At 36.2% G+C, this 23,245-nt stretch overlaps 1 protein-coding gene across 5 annotated transcripts in view; it reads left to right on the top strand.

Annotated features, from left to right (window-relative positions):
• Positions 1–22,190, top strand: part of C5H14orf39 (chromosome 5 C14orf39 homolog) — a 33,125-nt gene extending 10,935 nt beyond the window's left edge. For 4 of the 5 annotated variants that reach the window (XM_071745289.1, XM_071745292.1, XM_071745288.1 and 1 more), the window contains 14 exons: positions 1,704–1,793; positions 6,519–6,706; positions 7,236–7,278; positions 7,679–7,799; positions 9,075–9,169; positions 13,328–13,464; positions 14,010–14,089; positions 15,168–15,253; positions 15,347–15,417; positions 16,500–16,570; positions 18,168–18,322; positions 18,824–18,959; positions 20,250–20,307; positions 21,508–22,190. In XM_071745289.1, coding sequence (XP_071601390.1) covers positions 1,704–1,793; positions 6,519–6,706; positions 7,236–7,278; positions 7,679–7,799; positions 9,075–9,169; positions 13,328–13,464; positions 14,010–14,089; positions 15,168–15,253; positions 15,347–15,417; positions 16,500–16,570; positions 18,168–18,322; positions 18,824–18,959; positions 20,250–20,307; positions 21,508–21,710 — 1,534 coding nt within the window. In that variant the 3' untranslated portion in view covers positions 21,711–22,190. The remainder of the gene's footprint in view (positions 1–1,703; positions 1,794–6,518; positions 6,707–7,235; positions 7,279–7,678; positions 7,800–9,074; positions 9,170–13,327; positions 13,465–14,009; positions 14,090–15,167; positions 15,254–15,346; positions 15,418–16,499; positions 16,571–18,167; positions 18,323–18,823; positions 18,960–20,249; positions 20,308–21,507) is intronic. The other variant, XM_071745293.1, reaches the window with a different exon arrangement.
• Positions 22,191–23,245: the final 1,055 nt, after the last annotated feature.

The following is a 23,245-nucleotide window of genomic DNA, read 5'->3' as shown; positions in this document are numbered from 1 at the left end:
CCTTTTTTTTTTTACAGAAGGTTCCTTTGGAAGGAGCATGTGATTGTTTTCCATCAGAAATAGGATTCCTGTCCTACTCTAGCCCAGTCTTTTTATGTGGTTCAGCCACCATCTGAATCTCAGCTCTCAGCACCTCAAAAGTTGGATCTTGACCACCTGTCATTACAGAGATTATCATCCCTGAATGAGCAGAGTGTTTGTCACATTTTTAGCTCAGTAGACCTAAGTAATTTTTCTTTTATTTCCTGCACTTCACAAGACTTTAGTGTCTGTTATGTCTTATGAAGGTTTGGAGGCTCCATACACCAGAGGTTTCTGAATTTGTTTTTTACCCTCTTTAAGTTTTAACATCCTGACTATTTGTTCAGTTACAACTTTCTGTGAAAATGTCTTTTCTGGTACCTGTCACCTCAGCCATCCAGGCTCCTTACACCTTTTCTTCAGTCAACATGCTTTCTTTTTAAAGACCCATTATATACCTCTCCTAAAGATCACACATCAATTTCACTTGAATCAGAAAGTTTATCTGCCTGTTTTTCTGGAGTCCCCTCATCCAAAAAGAGGCATCTCTAATACCTGGATGTTGAGAGATCACTGTTAGTTCATGGGTTGTAAATCCTTCATGTATTCCCTGAAGTTGCTGTGCTTCCAGTACAACCTGCAACATCCAGCTGTAAGAAAAATAATTCTGGTGGGCTGTGTCACAGCTCTTACATCATAGGAGATTCCTGAAATGAGAAGATGAGCAAAAATTGGATGAATTGTGTTTCAGGACCATTGGAGAGGAGACCACATGAGAGGAGATCCAGGCTGAGCATTATTACAGAATGTGGGACCTAGTGGTTTGCTCTAGGGGATTCTTGCTAGGAACTGGGTATGAGCCACTGAGCACCTTTTTTCTGGAGACAGGTTTCTGGAATGGGTGCATTTAACAGTGTAGACATATTATATAGCCAGATACCAACTGCATGGAATATGAAAATATATGGGAATTATGACTGAGAGGTAGAAAAGAATATTACTTTACAGCCAGTGAAGTTCAGTGCTTGTCAGCCATTAATTTATGATTAAATATTAGCTGGTGTGTCTTCCTCTAGAGGTGGAATTTGAGTTTTAATCTAGTCAGGAAGAGATGGTGTGGGGACCTGTGACTCCAGGCTGCCAGGCCAGTGTTCCCAGTGTCTGAATTATTGTACTGAAGACAGCCAGCTCTTTCTGGCTGTTTCTCTGAGCAGGACTCCCTTAGCAAATGAAGGAAATTTTGAGTTTGTGAGTGCTGCTTGCATCTAGGTATGAGATAAGTGCTGGTGATACTGATGAGACCAAAGTTGTGTGCATCCCTGCAAGAAGGTTGTGCATATCTAACAGATTTACTGATGTCTCCTGAGTACCTAATACGTGGATTTAGGTGCCTAGCTCCTAATAAAGGGGTTCACTCTTTACTCCTTAACAAAAGCTTTACAGTATTTGTTAATCATATATATATATTCTTGAATTTACAACTTTAAAATCCTAAGAAAATAAATGTGTGAATGTAAAAGCCTTCTGTACTAAACATGTTTATATTTGGCTTTCAAAACATTAAGGAAATAATTTGTTCTAGTAAGCTACCTAAAGTAACTTGAAATCTTCGTCTCTCTGTTTCTTACTTAGGAAAGACCACTTATATGATTTTTAAAAATTTATTTCCACTTTTTCCACAGCTGGAAGCCCACCTATGCAATTCTTAGCAAGCATGAAGAATATTTGAAAAATGAACTTGAAGCTTTACAAGAAGCTATAGAAAATGAGAGGTACCTATGAGTGTGTGAGATGAGGTTTCTAGCAGTATAACTCACTACCCTGTCTAAACTTATCCAGCAAGGATAGTGCAGTCTGCATCAAAACACTGTTGCAGAATTTTCCAGCTGATATACATAACAGAGTAATTAAAAGAATTTTTGTTTTACATTCTAATGAGGTCATGTTATTTTGTATTTACCAGTGGAATAGGATAAAGTATGACTGCTTCAAATTCAATTGCTTCCCAAATGCCTATTACTGTTTTTCAGAACATTGTTCAATTGCCTACAATTTCAACAAAACCCCAAGAAATAAAAGGAATGATTGTTTTAGCTTTGGCAGAAATAAGAAATATCAGAGCATATTTACAAGAGCATATGGAAGTTTTATTTATGAATGATTTTTTTTGCCATTATTATGAAGTATTCATGTGTACTGTGATTTTAATAGTTTCAGATATTTAGATTTGGGAAGACTTTTTTGAAAATACACAAGACTTATGTTTTTTTCAGAAGTATTATTTAATTGAACCTAAGCCTTTAAATTCATATGTGAGTAAGATAAAAGGGACGGTCTCAAGTTGTACCAGGGGAGGTTTAGGTTGGACATTAGAAAGAATTTCTTTCTGGAGAGGGTGATCAGACATTGCAATGGGCTGCCCAGGGAAGGGGTGGATTCTCCATCCCTGGAGATATTTCAAAAGAGCCTGGATGTGGCACTCAGTGCCATGGGCTGGGAACTGCAGTGGGAGTGGATCAAGGGTTGGACTTGATCTCTGAGGTCCCTTCCAACCCAGCCAATTCTATGATTCTATGATTATAAGTAAGATAAAAATTAGAAGCATTCAGGTAATTTTATGCTTTTCTTCATATGTGAATACAAATGGCATATGATCATTAGAATATACAAATCAAGTTCTTGTATACTGCTGTATATTCTTCAAAATAACCACGAAGTATGCAAATCCTATTAGATCCTAAAAAAACAGGGTAAGTGGTTCAGAAAAGCCTGGTCTACAACCATTTTAAGACCAATTGTGGGTAAGTTTCTAGTCAGCATTAACTGCAAATTCAGTTCTGTTTGGTAAGTGGCATTTCAGTTGTTTTGTCTTCATTAATTACATTCTGCACTTTTAAGAAATTATTACTTGTGCAATGTAACTGCCTACATTCAATGGAATAAAGATGAGACCCTGATGATTTTCAGTTAAATACTCAGAATGTGGTGTGCAAATTTAACTCTCTCAAGTTCTAATTAACAGCCAGGTAAAACTGATCTTAATTTTAGAGAGGTTGCTCACCTTTACAGATCTGCTTGTGAAAGGGAAGAAGTTGGTTAGCCCTATGGTGACAAAGTCATGGCAGAGCCATCTAGATGTCTAAATACTAATTTAGAAGTGTAACTTTAGGTAATTTAAGATGGTGGCTTTGATTATTTTGTGTTCTTTTTGCCATTTGTCCAAGACAGCAGAAATAGCACACCCAGTAGCCTTTAATTAAATCATTTAGTAGCTTATCTGTTTTCTTCCTGTTCAGAGCTCTAAATTTGGTGAAAAATCAGGCTAAATTGGCTTTCTATGAGTATATGATTAAGCCATTTTGGCTTTCACTAATTTAAGCTGACAAGCCAAAGAAGCATTACTTTTAAATTGCTTCTTTAGATAACTAGTTTCCATTCCAACATGAAAGTGTTTGGTCTGTTTTCCTGAGCTTAATTATGAGACGTCATGACTATAAGTAATAAAATAAATTGAATTCATGTATTTTACAAATGTGATCTCTTAACTATAGTCCCTCTTTACTGAAGCATTTGATGATATATTCAAATCATCAGGATGTGCATTCAGCAGATTCTAGATATCTAAATGAGGAAGAAAAATAAGTATGTTTAGAACTTTATGTACTGAGCATTTGGAGGCACTGAGGACATACTGCATCAGATGGGAAGATGTTTCAAAAAGATGGGCAGATCAGTTTGCATTTAATTAGGGACTTATAATGGAGGTTTTTAAAATATTCCAATGAGGGTTTTTTTGTGTGTGGTTTGTTGGGTTTTTTTTTTATTGGCTTCAAGAACATGTAAGAGTGCTTATGTGAACTGGGAGTTCATCCTGAAAATGGGTGATATGAAGAAGGAAAGAGGAATAAATAACTGTCCACATAATGTTCAGGGGCATTGTGGGTGTTCTCCTTTCTCTAATGATTTTAATGTGGAACAGGGATGAATTCTGTGGTGTGGAGGATGTGAATTGCTTAGGAAAAAGAGTGACAGTTTGTCAGGAATAGTATAGTATATAGTATATAAATCTTAATCTGTTGAGAATACATTTTAAGAAAAAAGCAATGTTTGAGGATTATTTTCAGAAGCTTGGTATGTACCTGCTGCAACAAATTATTTTACTTATTTATATTTTAAAATTTATTTGTAATGCATTCTTAATTGTATGTCAGCAAATATCTTTGTTTCTCTATTATTGCTTGGAACATCTATTAGATCAAGTAGAAATGAACTTTTTCTACCTTTCATACCTGGGTGATTTTGTACAGTATACACAAATATTCAGTTCATCAAGAAACTTAGATTCCTGGGATGTTCTACCTGTTTTCCTGTCCATGTAGAAAACCAAACAGATTAATGAAAATTTCTACATGAAATTAGGGAAATGTCAGTTCCTTGATTTCACAGTGTTGATCTACAACTTCTTTCTCCTAAACAAGTGTGAACTTCAGTCAGTTTAACAGGAACTAGTGCCTGGAGTACGGTTTTATTTGAAAATTATGATGTTACCTCTTTGCCCATGACTTCTGTTTTCTTTTTGTAAAAGCAGAAGCTTTTACTATTGAATTTGAGCACAGAATTTTCTCTCTTCCATTGCTTGGGTTAGCCAGAGGGCAACCAGGAGTGTCTGCCTTTTAGTCACGCTGCTTTTAAATGATTAATAGCTGTTTGACATAAAATATCTTCTTTAAAGAGGAATACTGTATGTTTTGCAAGCAGTGAGAACTGTTCCTTAATGTTGGCTTTCTTCATGGTGCAGGCAAACAGGTGAGTCTCTGGCTTTAGTTGATATTAGGTACCATAATTTGTTTCATAAAGGAATTTCTGGCCAATCTGCAGGTGTGCTACTAATTTATTTGTTTAAAATTTGCTTCTGTTGTTCACACAGCCTTTTCCTAGAGGATATTTCCTTCATTTTCTGTCATTTTGTATTGACATATTCTAATACCAAGCAACTTTGTGTAATATTTGTCAGATAATTACTAGTTTGTGTTAATGATACATGCTGGATGTCTGTAGCTGTGACATCTCTTTATGAGCATAATCAAACTTATGATTATCATCATTTCCATCAAACTTATGATTATCAAACTCTTACTATATATTTATATATTTTGCTTATGTCAATTTTTTTTTTTTCTGAAGTAACGGTCATACAATGTCAACATTTGAAAAAAAAAGACATCTTTTAATTTTACTACAAGCTGTTACTAAGCTTTACTTTTCAAATGCAGAATTATAGTTTCTGGGCACTGATTGTAATTAGTCATAATTAAAAAACCTATAGATAGGTAATTCTTGTCTATGTGGAAAACACAGACTTCCTGCAGCTCTGTATTTAGGTTACCTGTGTGTGACATTGCAAACCAGAACCAGCTCCTTGACTGAAATTTTATTGGTTCAGCTTTCCCAAAAGATAGTACATTTGTACTGGAAGTTACCTATAATAAAAATTATGCCTAGCAGCATTATTGGGGTACAAAAAGACTCGTGACACAGTTAAATATTTCATCTGTCATTTACAATTTGTCTGAACGAGAAAACATCAAAAAATATTTTCCAGTGCCAAAAAGTCTTTTCCAGTGTAGTGACTGCCACTGACTTAACACGAGGGTGGCAATTCTGTGTAACAGCACTTCTCTGTCTCTTCTTTCCAAACAATATTGATCAGCTTTCTGTGATGAGTTACATCCTATTCTTGATATGGCATCTCTGTTTTTATAGTACAATTTACCAAAAGCCAGCTTAAAGCTTTAAAAATGCTACCAACATTAATTGATACCCATTTCAATAACCTCTGGCCACCTACTCACACCGTGCTAGTGAAATTACATTCGTGTAACACTAATTCAGAGGGCAGTCCTACAAGAAGCTGAGCATTCTGGCTCTTTGCCAAGTAAACATTAAAGTGTTTGTTTAACCTTAAGCATGAATAGTCCTTCTATTTCAGTGTGACTAATGTGTTTATTTAAGGCTTCCCTGACTCAGGCACAGATTACTCAGCATCTCCTTGGAGGCAGCTCCTCATTCACCAGTGCATCAAGCCCTTGTAAATGTGGGATACTCACCCAAATTTTCTTTTACTTAAGTTTGATCTGGCTCTACCAAAAGCAGGTGGAGTTGTGGCAATCTACACAAACAGAGTTTGACCTACTGTGAGTTTTATTGTAATTACTCAGTGAAAAACCAACAGGCTGTCTTTAAACATGGTATGGTGCACATTCCTTTCAGAATGACAAGGTTTGACTGTTTTTTACATCTTAAGTGTATTCTTTGGTCCATACAGCATGGTCTAAAGAGATGGAAGATAAAAAATAGAGCCAAATAGTGCTGTATTAAATATAATCTGACCTTTTTTCCAGGGCAATAGCAATATAACAGCCATAACTTAGTAATTTTTTTCCTTAGAAACAACGGCTTCATGTGACAAAAAAATTAAATTAGATGTATTTTTATAGGAAAATGTATCAAGATTATATAACCCAATATAAAGAGATTTTGAAGCAACACCGTGAAAAATATGCAGAAAGTGCTCTTGCACAGGAATATTACAAAAAGAAGAAAGAGCTTGAAGAAATCCAGGATAGAGTTTTGAAACAGTCTGAAAAATACAAATGGAAAGAAGATTTCTGCTTTGATAATCCGGGTACTACTATCATCAATGCTTTTATAGTAGAGACAATTGGTAGTGCTACTAATTAAAATATTAATTTTTAAATTAAATATTAATAAAAGGATATTAAAGGATATCTCTGCTGTACAGAGATCCTCTAATTTTCCACAGTTCCTCTTAGGCTAATAAAAAGACTTCTTTTAGTTCTGCCACTTTTGGGAAAAAATCTATAGCAAACTGAGACTTTGAACAAGAATTTGGGCTGCACATACTAATTAATATTAATTGCTCTGACACATGAATTTAATGGGGGGAGGTTTGCCATTGGGCTTTTGGGGGCAAAAAAAGTGCTAAAATTATTTTAGCACTATCCTTTCCAAGTTTTACATTTATTTTTCATACATTTTTAGTGCTATTTTTAATGGCATTACTGTTTATAATGCTATTTCTTTTGTGTATACTAAGTAGAGAGAAGTGCTCTTGATCTATTAATTTATCTTGTATTTTTAAAGAAATTTATACTTGTGAATGAATAATCTGAAATGAAATTTTATTTCTGCAGAGCCTTTTCCTTTTAAATCCCTAAATGACTGGGCTGTACATATGTATCCTTGGTTTTTAATGTTTATGCTAAGAAAGTTTTTATTTACCTTTCAGATCATTCTGTTAAAAAGTATAGTAATTATTTATATATTTATGTTTAGAGTGGCAGCATTATCATTTGTCTGGGAAAAATGAGTGTCAAATGATCCTCTTCAGTTTACATCTTTTATAGCACTTTGAGGAAAGAAAATTAAATTATACTTAATGGCATGGCAGTCAAAATGCTTCATTAAGAAGAAGCCTAAATTAAATTAGATTTGTAGACTTGTCTAAGAAATTTGTGTTTGTCAGAGCTTTCTGTTCCTCTAGCATTTGCACTTAGGGCATAGGGGTGGAAGGGATCTGGTAGTATTCCTTACTTGGAAAAAATTATGTTGCAATATATATTCCATAATGTGAAAGTGCTTCTTCGAGGCAAAAAACACAGGAAATGTTAAAGCTTGCTGCAGTTGCTGCTCAGGAGTCCATGGAACTACAAAAAGAAGCAGAGGAATTAGAAATGAAAATAAATTACTTAAAAAAGGTAACTGTATTTTATTTTATCTAAACACATTTTTTACATGCAGCTATCCATGCTACTGTTATATGTTCTGAAACATAAAAAGGGAGAATATTTTCAAGCACACAGACCAACAGGGTGATTGAACCATCAGTAATTATGTTTCCATAGCATCACATATGTTTTCTTGGAGAAGAGGGGTCCATGAATGTAAATGCTCTTAAGCTTTGCTTTCTGTTGACCTCAGTTTACACCAGAATTTCTGTCAAGGCACTGTGTCAGGATGTCTTTCCTGCTACTCAAGAGGGCCAGAGAATACACTTCAAAATGTAGCAGGGCCACATGTTAGTGAGCCCCAGGGCTTGAGTACACAGCTTTCACAGTTACTACTGCTTTTCAAGGTTTGGTTGGTGTGAATGCTTTTAAGTAAATATGCTTTGCAGTATTGATAATGCAAAGTTCTTTTGTTTCTTTTTTTGTTTGTGTGTTTGTGTGTTTCTGTCTTTCTTTCTTTGTACTTTGGTTGGTTGATTTTTTTTTTGGGGGGGGGGGGGGGTTTTTGTTTGTTTGGGTTTTGTTTGTTTGGTTTTTCCTTTTTCCCCAAATAAATGTGTGGGTAAATAATACTCAGAGATAAAACTGGTTGATTTAAGGCAGGAGATCAGTATGGTTACACCGAAGAAGCACTAATTCCAGAGACAGTCTTCCAAAAAAAAGGGCTTTGTCAGGGCAGCATTTTCACCCACTCTTCTACTAGGAGGGAAAAGGTCTTTCCTCAGCTAAAGTAGCCCAATCTTGTGAAGATTTTGATAAGTTTTTGTAGTATTGCCTCTGGACACTTTTAATTCTCTGGACCAAATGTTCAAGGACTTCCTTCACTGCTGTGTCAGTTGTTTCCACACAGCCAGCCTCATGGTGATAGCAGCATATTGTGGTGTTTTGGTGTGGTATTTTTAACACTCACAGACTAATGTTCCTATAAACATACAGTAAAAAGGGATTTGATGAATTTATTTATAACTGTGAAGGAGACCGTGTAAGTAGCTCCTTGTTCTAAATAGATATGTAGATTAATTGCTCAAAAACTTTATTTATTCCAGTTGTTACTGTTGGTCTAACAAAAAATATTTCCTCTCTTTAGCCTTCTTTTTTTTTTTTTTTTTTTTTCCAGGCCATCTTGGATACAAAAACTCTGCTGCTATGCACTGATTCATCAGCATCAGGTTTAGAAAACATTTACAGCACGTAGCTATAATTTTTCAAGTTTCTTTAACTATTATTTGTTCTTTATCTTTTCAGACATTTGAAAAGACTACAGAAGATCAAAATAATTCCAAAGTGATTGAAGGAAAAGATCAGAAAAGTCTAGAGAAGCCAAAGGAGTTCAAAGAAAGGTAAACTTAAAAATTATTTCTCTCTCTTGCTTTCATTCAGGTTATTCTCCCAGCATTTACACAAAGACTGCCACAGAACACAAATTGTTGCTAAATAATGTCTGGCAAGCTTCTCTAACCTTGGCCATGTGATTTAATTATGTAATTTTGAAAGTTTTATATTTCCTGAGGTTAAGATGGTGACAGATGTTGATTCTTGGAAGGGAAATGTCTCTGGAAACAATTTATTCAAAAGTATTTTGTAGAAACCTTTGCTCCTCACAGCTCCTGCTGATAGATCTATGTGAATAGCTTTACAAGTTTTGAATACAATTGCAGTGACTGTGCAGTCAAAGGGAAAACACATAAACTCTGCTAAAGACATATTTGGGGCAGAAGAGTCAGGGTTCCACGTGTCATTTCTCTTCAGCTCTGAACTGCTTAAGAAATCTAACTCTTAATTTAGTTCTTAAAATCAAGCAGGAGTGCAGTTTTCATAGGCAAGATTAATGGGTTAGTAAATTAGTGGTCATTTACAACTGGGACTCACTTTAGTCAGAGCTCAATTACAATGATGGAAAATTATCAAAGGACTGTCTTGCACTTATCTTGAGTCTTTGTGAATGTTGAAACATCAGCCTTAGCACTAACACTTTGAGATCAAAATGCATTTTAAACTGAAAATATGGCCAAAAGACCTTTGTCCAGGTGATTGTATATTATGGTGTGATTGAAACAGAAGCTTTTAGGGCTTTACAAAGGACTTTAATGGACTATACCTGTAGAAATGTGTTATTTTAATAATCTCTGAGATCCTTTCTATAGGGGCAATTTAGGTGTTTAACATTTTCTTACAGACCTATGAGTTATTCAGATAATTTTTTTGTGTGTGTGGTTTAAGCCTTTACACCCATTCTACCTTCTTATGTGAGCTTTTTTTAATTGGCAAGACCTCAGAAATGGAAGGAAGCAAGAAATCCTCTTAGTTTTAAGACCAGGTAACAAGAAAAGCTATGGGAAGCCCATAATTTTAAATTTCCCTTTCAAGGGAAAATTTCCCTTTCATTTTCAAAGAAATCCATGTATATTTAATCTGCACAAAAAAAGCAAAATGCCAATTAAAGACCTATTCCAAAAGGCAGAGATCTATGCTCTGTGCATGGAGGCAGAGGAAGCACTCAGTCAGGTTCCTATGGAAAAGAATTCATAGGGTGCTTTGCTAGACCTGCCAGTTTTATGTTTTCCTCCCTGTCATGGAGCCTTCAGGAGCTTGTTCCTCCACTTGAAGATGTCTTGATTACATTACAAATACATATTTTTGGTGCTCTTACTGAAGCAACAAGGCCATGGTTGTAAACATTTTACACCATGCTAACTCACATTGCCTTTTAACCTCCTCGTGTGATACAGCTATGGTATCAGATCATTATCTGATTACTAATTGATATGTTTTTCCTGGAGTAAATTTTAAAGCTTACTTACGTCAAAGATATCCATAACATGAAGGCTTGTAGAAAGTGGCATAAAAACTGTTTTTAAAAATCCCTATTTAGCATTAGTGTATTTTAAAAAATGCCTCCACTAGAAAGCTTAGAAGTATTTAAGTATCTACTGATGTTAAAAACAGGTGTATTATGAATCTGTCACTGAAAACAACACTGAAAAAAATCCCACAAACAGAAAATGTGCCAAGCCTCATGAACTAAAACCGTTGTAGACTTGAGGCAATGTACAAAAGTGTAACAGCAGAATAGGGGTACAGAAGGCTGCAGTCTCTTGTGGGCTCTTCTGCAGTCACTACTAAGTTTTTATTAAGCAAAGAGAGCTTTGTGAAGAAAAAGGATAAATCTTCATCAGTACAAAAGAGTTGTGCTGTGGAATCTACATGAACATCCTGACACTCTGTGATTCTCTAATAGCCATGAAATACTTTAGAGGGATACAAGACAAGAAACCAACTTGCAAGTTAATTAATAGGTGCTGATAAATATGTTCTCCTTTGGGCAGGAGGATGGCTGGTGGCTGTTCTTTTAAAGGTTTGGAACATTTTAGTTGGAATCACTTATTGCTTGCCAGTCATTGATTAGGGTGCTGCAGAACAGATTCCTCTTCTCATACCAGCTGCTTTCTCTGCTTAGCAGATGTTCTCAGTTCACCAGCTATCATAGTTAAAATTTCCAAATCAGGAGTTCTCATCAGTCACCAAATAGGATTCAATTCTTTTGAAGCCCTGATCTTGATTTTGAGTGCTTCTTTGTATATATAATCAAGTATACTTGATTCCTATAATGAAGAGAAAGACATATTAATCTTTGGGCTTCATTATGCTGGAAAGAAGAAACTACTGCTATGGAAATGGGGTTTTATTTTGACTTAAGAATATTGACATTTTTTCTTTTTTTGTTAGTAAAAAAAGAGTTATTGATATTGTAGTGTAGATCAAGATAAAGATACTTTATCTACTCAAATGTCTACTAACAATGAAGTAGAGAAAGAAGACAATTTTTCTTCTTGCTACTACAATTTGGAATATTTTGAACATCAGTATGCAGTTTGATTTTTCTTTCAATGGTCAAAGAAGATGCACGTGGGGGTTTTCTCAGTAGTGTTTTTGGGGACAGAAGGAAACAGCTATATCACATGTGCATAAAGTTTAACTACAGGCTATTTTGGAAGGTTTTGTTACCTTAAAAATACATATCTGAAGAGCTTGTTTGTAACTCTGCACTGATACATTCTTCTGAATAGATGTGCATTGGAAAAAAATGCTCATTTTCATGGAGAGTGAATTTTTAGAATTCTAGAGTTGTCTGCTAGGCCCTACAAAAAAAAAAAAAGCACATGGAAACTGACTCCAGGAACTTTTTAAAATACAAATTGGCATCCTAAGTTCTGTAAAAAAGTGGTTTATGACAGTCTAGCTCAACCTCAGCAGCAGCAGCAGCCTTGTTCAATTAATTTTTGAATGATGATTGTGGTAAAGTGGCAAATAGGCTGGTCTGAACAAAGTGAAGTGGGTTTAGCTGGGGTTCTGTGCTCCGCTCTGTTTTAAATTTTCTTTGGTTTTGCACTCTCTGTGTCTGAATGTAAAGATAAAGCAGCAGTGCACACATCTGATTTCCTATAGTACTCATTCTTGACACATGTAATATCTTCAATTACTTCAACTGAAAAAAAACAACTGCCAGATTTAAAAAAATATAATTTCTTTTTTTTTTATTTTTTATTGATGTATTAGGAGGTACATGGTTTATATAGTTTGTCAGGTCTCAGCCCAGCACAGCACCAGGTATATATGCAACTGTACAGGTGAAGACAGTCCTTGTCATGGCTTTATGAGGTCACAGTTGTGCATGTATAATAGTTACATGTGCCCATGCATCTTAACCAGTGTTTCTAGTTTGTATTTTTTTAGAAGTGTTGCTAATTTTGCTCCACACTACCTTACAAAGTGCATTCTACATTTTACCTTATTTTTATTTAAGGAAAATTTCAAGAAGAATAAAAAGACTGACTTCAGTTCTTCATTTGTTCTGAATAGCATTGCTTAGTCAGCTGTAAGATGTTGTAGCTGGAAGCACAGAGGTGCTAAGCAGGAATGCCAGAGAGAAAAGAAAATAGAACTCATTCTTCTAAAAAATGGAAAACATTCCTGTGCCAAATAGCTACTTTACTCTTCACTGTTCTGCTAACCTTTGTCTTTCTTCAATGTAAAAGGCTGTTCATAGGTAATTGTCCCACAAGAGAAAACACTTGCTGCAGTTTTATATGTATGTATAGTGTGAGTATTCCAACCTCAGACAAAGAGTTTTAAAATGTGAAAATGTGATTTCAGAACTACAATAAATGAAGCACTTGATTAAAGTGTAAAACTTCAAGCTACTGTTAATTTTCTGTGATACTGAAAATATTTAAGTAGGCAATATTCTGATGATTTGACTTATTACTACTTTGTGTCTTCTACATTTAAAGATACTCTCTGTCTGATTCAATATAAAGAAAACAATTTTTATCAACTGCTGGATCTGAAGGAGGTAGAGCCTCTCTGGCATCATGCATCTCCCTTGAAAACTCCACTTATTTGAAGCAGTTCTATTTTATGATGTTCTTTTTTGTTTTGTTTTGTTTTGTTTTTTAATTCTTGTATTTTTCTTTTTTTTAACTTAATTTTCTTAAAAGGGTATTTGAAGAGAGTGAACAGCCTTTGCTAAATGAGAAACAGCAACTGTATAAACCATTACATGTCCCACGTGTTCCCAGGAAGTTAGTCCAGTCTGTACAGAGCATTACATTCCCAGTGCAACGAGCAGAAACAGGTGCAGTCTGTTTAATGATCATTCTGTGAGGATTTTGGATTATTTGTGTGAAAAAGAATGGGAACTCTGATAACAAATCTAGTGAACTGCCCCTTCTGTGATAGCTGGAGCCAGGCTTTCCATGGAAGTTGGGCACTGACCTTGTCTTTATGTTTTGAGAATGTGCTCTGTCCACTTCCTCTCTTAATTGTGCAATGAGTTGAGTAACATGAGAGGCATCCCTGATGGCAGTGTTAGAAAAATCTGAAACATACCTTTAGCACTCTTTGCACAAATACTAAATATTAACTAATTTGTAGTAAATTGGTTACTGATCTAGTGTGATGTGTCCCTGCCCATGCAGGGAGGTTGGAACTAGATGATCTTTAAGGTCTCTTCCAACCCCAAACCATTCTATGATTCTATGGTTCTAGTTTGTGATAGTTTTTTTTTAGCTTTCTTTTAACAGGAAAATATAGAAGCTTTGTTCCCAAATTAATTTGAACAAAGCCATGCTTTGGATACTTAATCCTATTGCCAATATTAAGTAATATTTGTTAATTTAGGGAGAGAAGAAAATGAAAAACCTGTGGAACTTTCAGTGGCCACCAGCAGTTCCTCCAGCCTTGCAGAGAATTCATCACAGGTATGCACCTCTCACACTGGTAAAAGAATATGTTGTCTGTTTCATGTGAATGTTTAAATTTAAAATACTTCAAATATACCTGGTGCTATTATATCTCACATAAAACTTTTAACACTGTGACCAGGATGCTAATCTTGGTAATCTGCTATTACTTGGAAGCCATAATAAAAATCTCTTTGGTGCCATTTCTAATTCAACTGAAAATGTGTATTTTAACAAAGTGCAAATGGTAGTCATAGGAAGGTAGTCAAACTTGAGCTGGACCATCTGTCCAATAGTTTTGTATAAGAGTTTTTAAAATTTAGAATCAACTTGGTAGATTCACTTAGTTGCATGTGGCAAACTTTTGGAATTCTAGGCAAGGAACATAATCTTTTCTTACTGATTAATCATCAGCCATCTGCTCCATAGTGAGGGAATTCATAAAGGACTAAATGTGCAGGATGCTGCAGTTCACAGCTCAGTCCTGAGGTTTATCCAGGAACAAAATTCTGGCTGAGAGTAATAAAACCACAAGCAGCATTGCTTTGAATGCTTGAGAACTCCACAATTATATTTTCCATCTCTCACCCATGAACAAATTGATCCTATGGCACTTTTTTAAAAGAAGTTGAAGTGTATTGCAGCTTAATATCTTAAATATACAAACACAATGAACCAAACTGGGAGAAAGTTACAGAAACACTTGCACTGTTATGAAAACCACTAATAAAACACCATTAAGTGCAAGAACATTCATAGGCTGAAGAGACTGTTGGAGTACAAAGGGAGTTCTTAGATCAGGTGAGGCTGTAGGAGATAAAATTCAGAGTTCCTAATTGTGTCCACTGTGTAGAAGTATGGTGGAATTTCTATACCAAAACCTGTCTTTATAAGGGACATCTCACTGGATCTGTTTAGGTAAATATGTTCTTATGTTGCCTGACCCCTAAAAAGTGGGGATTTCCACAGTCTAAGGAGAAACCAGAGTGATACTGCTGGTAGTAATTTCACACTCTGCCTTTTTAAAAATTTTCTTGCTGTGTTTTAGAAGTGACAATTTCACACTCTGCCTTATTTGGGTTTTTTGCTGTTTTAGATGGCTCTTGACACTGAAGGGACCAATAACCCACAAATTGCCCAAGTTCCATCAATAGCAACCTTACAAAACCAAATGCAATTCAGGTAACTTTTCTCTAATAAAGTAGTTTTCACTCTTGAGACTGAGGCTTATGGAAGTAATGCATGTTTAGACAAACAGTAACTTTTGTCTTTTAGACTGGTAATTCCTCCAAAGCAGATGACTTCCAATCAACAATTCCCATCAAATTCTGAAAATGCAGAAATAGGTAAAGTACCACTGTCATTTTTTTGATAGGTTGTGCTGTTACTGTGTGCTGCATCACATAACTATAACACAGAAAATCCTAGGGGCCAAATATTCATTTTGATATTATGTGGGCCACCATTTGTGTTCCTTTTCTTCCTTGATAATTTGGTTCAAACTGTGAGTGTAGCAGACAGCCAGTGTCCTCATTTAAACAGAGACTGAACTGCTGATTCTGCATTGTCCCTTGCTAATGAAAGGAACTTTCCAGCATCTCTTGTAAATCCACACTCTGGTCTCAAATTACCTGGGTAAAAGAATTTGAAATCCAGTCTGAAAATCTGCCCAGAAAGCATGAGAAAATCCAAAGAAAAGGGATACACTAAACTCAGTAATTTAGGAATTATTAAGCATCAGACAAAGGTTATTAAAAATGAAAATTAACTTGCAAAATGCATACAGAATGCTTACAGAAACAAACAGGGTGGTTACAAACACACCTCACTGAGCCTTCAGTTTAAATATTTATTTTCTAATTATACTGCCAATTTAAATGCATGGGAAAAAAAAAAAAAAAAAGTCTATTTTTTAAATAAATGGTTTCCTAATTCTTGGTCCTGAAACACAGGATCTTATCCCACAGTGCCTGAAACATTTCATGGTCTGAAGTTTAGAGAAGAGCATCTGATAACTTTCTTCTCATCTCACATCCTGGCTGTTTCCCTGTTTTTTAAGATGCAGCTTATTAGTGTAAATCAGTGTGAGTTTTATACTGTTTCCACCTGTTTTTTATGGGATAGTATCAGCACTCTCAGAGGGCAGTAGCTGGATTAGACAAGCAGCACTTTCAGGGAAACACAGCAAGGTTTGTAGAATTCACCAAACTGAAGCAGCCTAAGCACTGATTTGATGATAGGAAATGGAAGAACAAGAGGTAACTATTTATGGGCATAGCTACAAAGTGGGTTATTATGAAAACTACAGTCAGAACACTTACCAGTAGCAATTCCAAGTTAGTAAACCATTCCCAAGGATTCTGTTCCACAGAGTAGTTTTTATTTATGTGTTTAAAATAGTACAAGCAGTGCTGTCTTTTTTGCATAGCAAACCAAGAGGACAAATGTGGTGATAAAGAAGCACAAGATCAACCAAAGAATTCTTCATTTATATCTCAAGTAAGCATTTCTTATGCCTTAAGTAATTATTTTTTTTTAGAACAGTCATGGTATCTTGACATCTTTGTATCTATTGGCAAGAGGTAAGTCTCAGAAATTGGCAAAGTGACTCATTATAAGATGAAAAGCCAGTCAGTGATTACTAATACAGTCATCACTGCTTTTGATCATACCAGTGTTCTGTAGGTTTTTATGCTACTTTAAAAATAGGTTATATAGGATGAGTGTTCTGTGCATTGTAGTTTTTGTATGAACTGGTGTGTACCATTTTCATCAGTGTGAGATGATGAACCCCTTAAAAAAAATGCATTCGAAACTCATTTTTCCCACAAAACTACAGTGAAAAGGCTCTGTGCTGGCTGCAGAGTCTGCATGGCTCCATTTGCACAGATTTTACTGCCTGCCTGAATGGAAGATGGAGCCCAGCATCCCATAGTATTCAAGCCTGTTGTGTGCATGTACAGGTGATATGAAGATGTGGGTGATGTGACCAGCAGCTAAGCACCACCACGGGGTGGGGAAAAGAATCAGAAGGGTGAAGTGCAGGACCTTGTGTACTGAGATTAAGACAGTTTTGTAAGTGTGGAAAATGCCATGGAAAACAAAATAGGGAATTCATTCACTGCATCCCACCAGCAGGCAGTTGTTCAGCTGTTTACAGGAACCTAGGGATTCATCACATGTAACATTTTCTTAGGGAGACAGGTGACAACTCCAAACATCCCCCTCTCCTCCCTCTTGCCTCCAGCTTTTATTGCTGGGCACCTCCTATGGTGTGGAATATCCCTTTGGTCACCTGGGGGCCCTGATGTGTCCCCTCCTGACTTTCTGTGCACCCCCAACCTTCTCACTGTCAGGGCAGCATGAGAAGCAGAAAAGGTGTTGTGTGAGCAGTGTTCAGCAGTAATTAAAACATCCCTGGGCTCTCAACACTGTTTTTGTCAGAAATCCAAAATAAAGCACCATGAATGCTCAGCCAAAACCAGCACAGAAGATGTAGCTGGGGGTAGATCTCCTCTTCTGGCTGGCTCACTGCAGGCTGATGCCTGTAGGCAACTTGTGGAGAGCATCTTTAAAATATTGAGTCTGGTGAAGGAAATTGCTCCACAGAATCCAGCTGGACATTCTCATTCAACATTTTCTGAGGAAGAGGAAATATCTCAGTCACCTGAAATATATTCTGATGGTGACGTTACTTTATTTCACTAGGGAGCATCAGGAGGATTCTGGTGTCACTTGTGAAGCATTGTGTTAAATCACAGTTTGGAGTGAAATAGTTATTGTATTCAAAAACTGTTTTCAGTCAGTTTGTGAGTTTCTGCATTTTTTGGGATGAAAATTTTCATATATATTTTCACTCCATTTTATATTAGATATTTCAGTCCATTTTAAATTAGATAAATTAGATAAATTAGATAAATTAAGGTTACTGTTTTAAGTATGCTACTGTGAGCAATTTATTAAAAATAAATTATTTTCCTTAATGAGGAAAAAAACTAACCCAAAACCATATAACAAGTAAATTTATAGGTAAATGGAAAAATGTTTTGAGAAATTTTATATGCAACAAACATTATTGTATATTTCTTTTTAATAGGAATCACATACATTTAAGTCAAATGAAGATAATCCTGACACGGAAGAAGAAAGTGCAGAACATTTTTTAAGAGCACCTGAAACACCTGAATTTGCAGGAAGGCTTGATTCAAAGGAGAAGAAAATTCAGTTAGCTAAAACACCTCCATTTGACTTGTATGAATTCAGCTTTTATTTTGATTTTGTACAAAGTTGTATTGGATTTTACTGTATAACCATTTTCACTGCTTTTGAAAGATACTACGGAAAGATTTCTCTAGAAAACTCTTCTGAAAGTATTTATTTTTTTTTCTGAGTTGGGCTAGGTAATTTATTATATTTTCTTCTTATTGTATCATTTCCAGAGGGGGCTGGTTAGAAATATGAGACACAGGTTCCTTGTAGCTCCTTCCCTGAAATTTTTGCCTTTTCCTGCAGTGATATTTGTTAGACCACTTTCTAAATTCAAACACTTTTTTCTGTGAAAGGGTAGGGAACTGGTAAAAAGACCACCTCACTTTGCTTTTAAGAGTTGTGTTACTCATTCTGTGTTGCAATAATCAGCCCTTCATGGAAGCTATGAAAAAATGACAAAACAAAACAAACAAACAGAAAAAAGCATCACTTCTGCTACTTCTAAAAATTGTTAATTTAGTTTCTTCCTTTCTGTCTTTATAGCATTCAGAGTTTAGGTTGTGAAGAAGGAACATCAAAATCTCCTGCTTTCCTTTCTCTCATGAACTTCTCTCAGAAGTCACCTGGCTTTAATTTATTTGACTCTGCTGTGTTTGGGGCAGAAAATTCATCTGATGAGGTAAAAATCAGTACTTCTGATCAAATGTGAATCTTTCCTATATGGGCAAGATCGGATTTTGTGCAAATATTTAGAGACTTTTGGTCAGAGTTGCTGGCTGCCCTAGCAGAGTTCACAGCTCACATGCCTATCCTGTGAGTTTTCATCTTGATGAAGTGGGAAATGAAGAATTTTATTTTTTCACCTCTATTTTTCACAAAGTTGAGAACACTAAGAAAAGGAAGAAAGGGCTGTTTGGAGTATTGAAGAGCAAACATGAATTAGCTGTACTTAAATGGAGAGGGTAGATAGGCAAATAATTGGAAAAGAGGAGGGAATTCAGGTCTTGGTCTTTCTTTACAGGTTCCCTAACCACAGTGCTCTAGATTAATTTTTATTTGGGGCTAATCAGTAGATAATTGGGTATTCAGGACAGGTGTGTGTCAGTGCATAGAGCAGTGGTTGGGTATCACTCCCTGGCAATGCAGATTCAACCCCCATTATGGAAATAAGGGACTTGAACCCAGGTGTTTCCTATTCCAGTGAGTGTACTCAGCCTTGAGGTTATCAGAAAAAAGCCAGAGGAGGGAAGGGGTGAAACACTGTTTTATTGTGTGTCTGGCAAAAAGCATCAGCTGTGGGTAGGAGGGAGTAGGTTGGTGAATAGTTTGTGAGTTGTTTAGGGATGAGGTAGGTATTAAGGCACCTAATGCTGTCAGAACTCACATTATTTTGTGCTTCCTCAGTGGCAGAAACTAAGAATTTGCTGACTTGTAACAGTTATGTGGGTTTCTCTGAAGTTAGGTGAGAGTTTTGAGGGACTCAAGTATCTATCCTAAATCCAGCCTAAAAACTCTTCTCAAGAGTGACAAGTGGTCATTCTGCTGCTCTTTCTGCCAATATCAGGTCCCACCCAGTAGACAGTAAGTATGTTTTTGCCTAAAGGTCTTGTAAGATGACAAACAGTTAAATATTTTGAATCTCTTCGTTTTGGGGAAAAAAAAACAAAAAAACCACAACAGTAACCCATATTAGATTGCTCTCAATCTGTTGTGGTTTTTTTTTTCCAAGAACAGAGGGAGTGTGCTTGCAGATACAAGCAAACATCATGAAACTGACCTCATCAGGGAGTGTACCTTGTCACTTGAGGGACTGATATATGCATTTAAATGCAGATTTTGTGGTGTGGTGGCTGCTAACATTAACTTGGTGTGTTTCTCACCAAAAGAGAATAATTTTACTAAATGCCAGCATTAAAGGTTAGCTTTGGTCTTTCTCATTTGTTAAATAAAATTCCTGTTTACATTTCAGACGGAGGAAAATTTTTCTGTAGGAAACCTGAACCCTCTCTCCCCACAGAAAGATATTGGTAAGTCTGAAACTCAGATGTACTTGTGTATCCCAGCTGTCTTCTAATGGTGCTGAAGTGACTGTCAGGCTCCTGATCCTGCTTAAGAGGGCACCTTTGGTTATCTAAAATAGTGTTCAGTTGTGATGTGGTAGTTCCCTGGTTGTTGGTGTTCAATTGTGTTTTGACTGGCTTCACTCTTTCCCTGCATGTTTGGTTTTGTATGCCATGAAAAATAGAAATATGAGAGAGAAATAGGGATAGTGTTAGGTGAGCTTGAAGCCAACTGAGAGGAGCTGCAAGGGAGAAGAAAAATTGAAGTGTCAAAGCTTTTTCACTGGTAAAAAGAATAGTTTTTTTAGTGTAAAAAGCTATAGTACTTAATTATTATTTTTTTTAAGTTGTGGCTACCAGCTTAGTGTGGGAAAGGGTACCTCTGTTTTGTTTTTTCTCTTGACTATAATGAAAATAAACTTTCCATTTGATTAAAGAAACCTTGATAGTAAACTGACTTCTATCAGCTTAAAATTCTGGAGAGACACAATGTAAAAATAGCAAAAGTGAGAGAGAGAGGAAAATCAGACTTTAACAGTACCTTCCACTCCTACTGAGTGAGCCACACATTTACACATTGTGTGAAGTCCTGGCTTCAGTGAAATGAAATAACCAATTTTTCATTTTATCAATAAGATAAAAACTTAGTCTTGATCAAACACTTCCCTGAAGGGACCCTGTTACCCACTCTTTTATTTGAGGTGCTTCAAGTGCAGAGCTACTTTTTGGAAGTTCTATGCATACAGCATTGTTGAGAAAAGTGTGAATTTTATGCCACTAAATATAAAACAGGGGTGTTCTTCTCTCTGTAGCTTTGTTTCTCCAAGTCTTTTAGTGGTTGATCAAATTGTTTTGTAGAGAAAGAATCTGCAAGAACATCCTCACAAAGACCTCTGTTGCTTAGTATTAGAAATATTTCAGCCAGCATATCATGCAGAAGTGTTTTGTTGTTCTAAATCACTCAAGTGCTTCACACTTCATTCTGTGTGGATTCTAATAAAGCTTTCCTTGAAGTACCATTTCTAGTGCAGGAATAAACACAGCTGTAGGCTGATGCTCAGTGGGATGTTGGGAGTAGAATATTATTGAATAACCACATTATGCTGCGTGCAGAGTCCTTATGGTGAGATTTAATCTAATAATAAATGTAATATGTATTCCATGTAGGAAGCTTGTTTGGGAAATCAGAAGGTGAGGATGCATTTGCCTTTCCCTTCCCCTCGGAATCGACTTCTCATGCATTTGGAGATGGAAAGGATGACTTTAGTTTTCCATTTGCATTTGGACAGGATCAGAGATCATCACAGTCTCCTTCTGTGAAAGGTTTTCATTCTTCCTTACAAAATGCAAAGCCATTTACATTCTTTTGAATACCTTTGACTTCCTTTTAAATGAATTTCCTACTTAGCCTTGACAAATGTTTTCAGTATCTTAAGTTAAAATACAAAGCATTTCATCTTCTTTCATTCCTTGGAAGAATACATTGGTAGAATTGCTGCAAGAGCCTATGTATGTTTTCAATGCTATGGTTGCAGCTTCTGTTTTTCTTACCCATTTTCTAAATATGTTGTTTTCGTAGAATGTTATGATATGCTCTTGCTAATCTGGCACTTAGAAGCAGCATAAAAACCATCTTAAAGCAGTGTGTCAAGTTAATACAAAATCTGTGGGAGAGCATCTAAACTTAGAGTTGAGAGCTTTTGGCCTCTGATATAAACTAAGCAACCTGTATTCCTAAAAAGAGGAATTCTTCATTGTGGCAATAAAAGCTGGATTTGAGTTAAAGGCAGTGTTCTTAGATTAGCTGTTATACACATATTTATACAATTTTTCAAATAAACATTTTTATTTTACATGAATTTGTGTAGGTGTTTCTTCATAGCTGACCTGAAATAATGTTGCAATTGTAACCTTTCAACTTCTGTTTTTCTAACTTGAGATGCTGAAGGAAAGTTCCTTCCTCTTTCTCTCTTACCTTTCAAAAAATGGTAGCAGTCTAATAACTGTGGTCAGTGCACATCTATCCACCAGTTTTCCACAACTGGTTTTCCTCGTGGAATGGTTGGCTGTGGAGACAGTACCAGGGTTACTCAGCAAAAAAACCACTGTCTGTTCTGAGCCACCACAGCACTGTGCTCTGTGAATCCCTCAGAGCCATCTCTAGAAACAGCAGTTGCACATTTATGGCCCTGGAAGGAAAATACCAGGTCCCTTCTGGGCTTTTTTTCTCTTTTTCCTGTTATGTATGAAATATAGGATACTAATTTTTGAAATTCCTTTTGACATTTTAAAGACAAATGGATTTATCAGTAGCTAATTACGAAGTAAAGGAGCCTGCTGGACAGCAGGCAAATAAAATGCTGAAAGGGAAGCAAAAGAAATAAAGAGAGCACATCATTCAGCAGACTTCACAGAAGGCATTGCAAGTGCACAGTCTCCAGAAGAGCACATGAATTGAGTGGAAAAACCTGACAAAAAGCATCCTACCAGTGTAGTCTGCACAGTCTGCCAATGAAATGTCAGCTAAGTCCAGAGGAGGGTAGAGTCCTCTTCCCTCTGCTGAGATGCAAAGCTCCACATCACCAGAAGCTTGGTTACCTGTGCCACTGCTCCTTTTCTGCCACACTCCAGCCCTAGGACTGGTTTTGTGCAGCACAGTTTGTCCTTAATTGCTTGTGCCTAGAGATTGGTGAAAGTTGGATTGATTTATTTACTTTTTTAACTGGGTGGGAATTCAGAAAGTTTTAGTAAAATGCTGCTGAGACCCAGCTAGTAAGAGGTGAGACACTTGCATTTGGTGGTCTTTATGCTCTCTAAATGTGTGTTTCCATACTAAATCTATTTTAAGCAGCTTTTCTTATCTACTGATTTCCTTGCAGCCTGACAAACATGAGCTCCAGGCAGG

Source organism: Heliangelus exortis, chromosome 5 (assembly GCF_036169615.1).
Source record: "Heliangelus exortis chromosome 5, bHelExo1.hap1, whole genome shotgun sequence".
Lineage (NCBI taxonomy): Eukaryota > Metazoa > Chordata > Aves > Apodiformes > Trochilidae > Heliangelus > Heliangelus exortis.
This window is presented reverse-complemented; position numbering and strand designations above follow the sequence as displayed.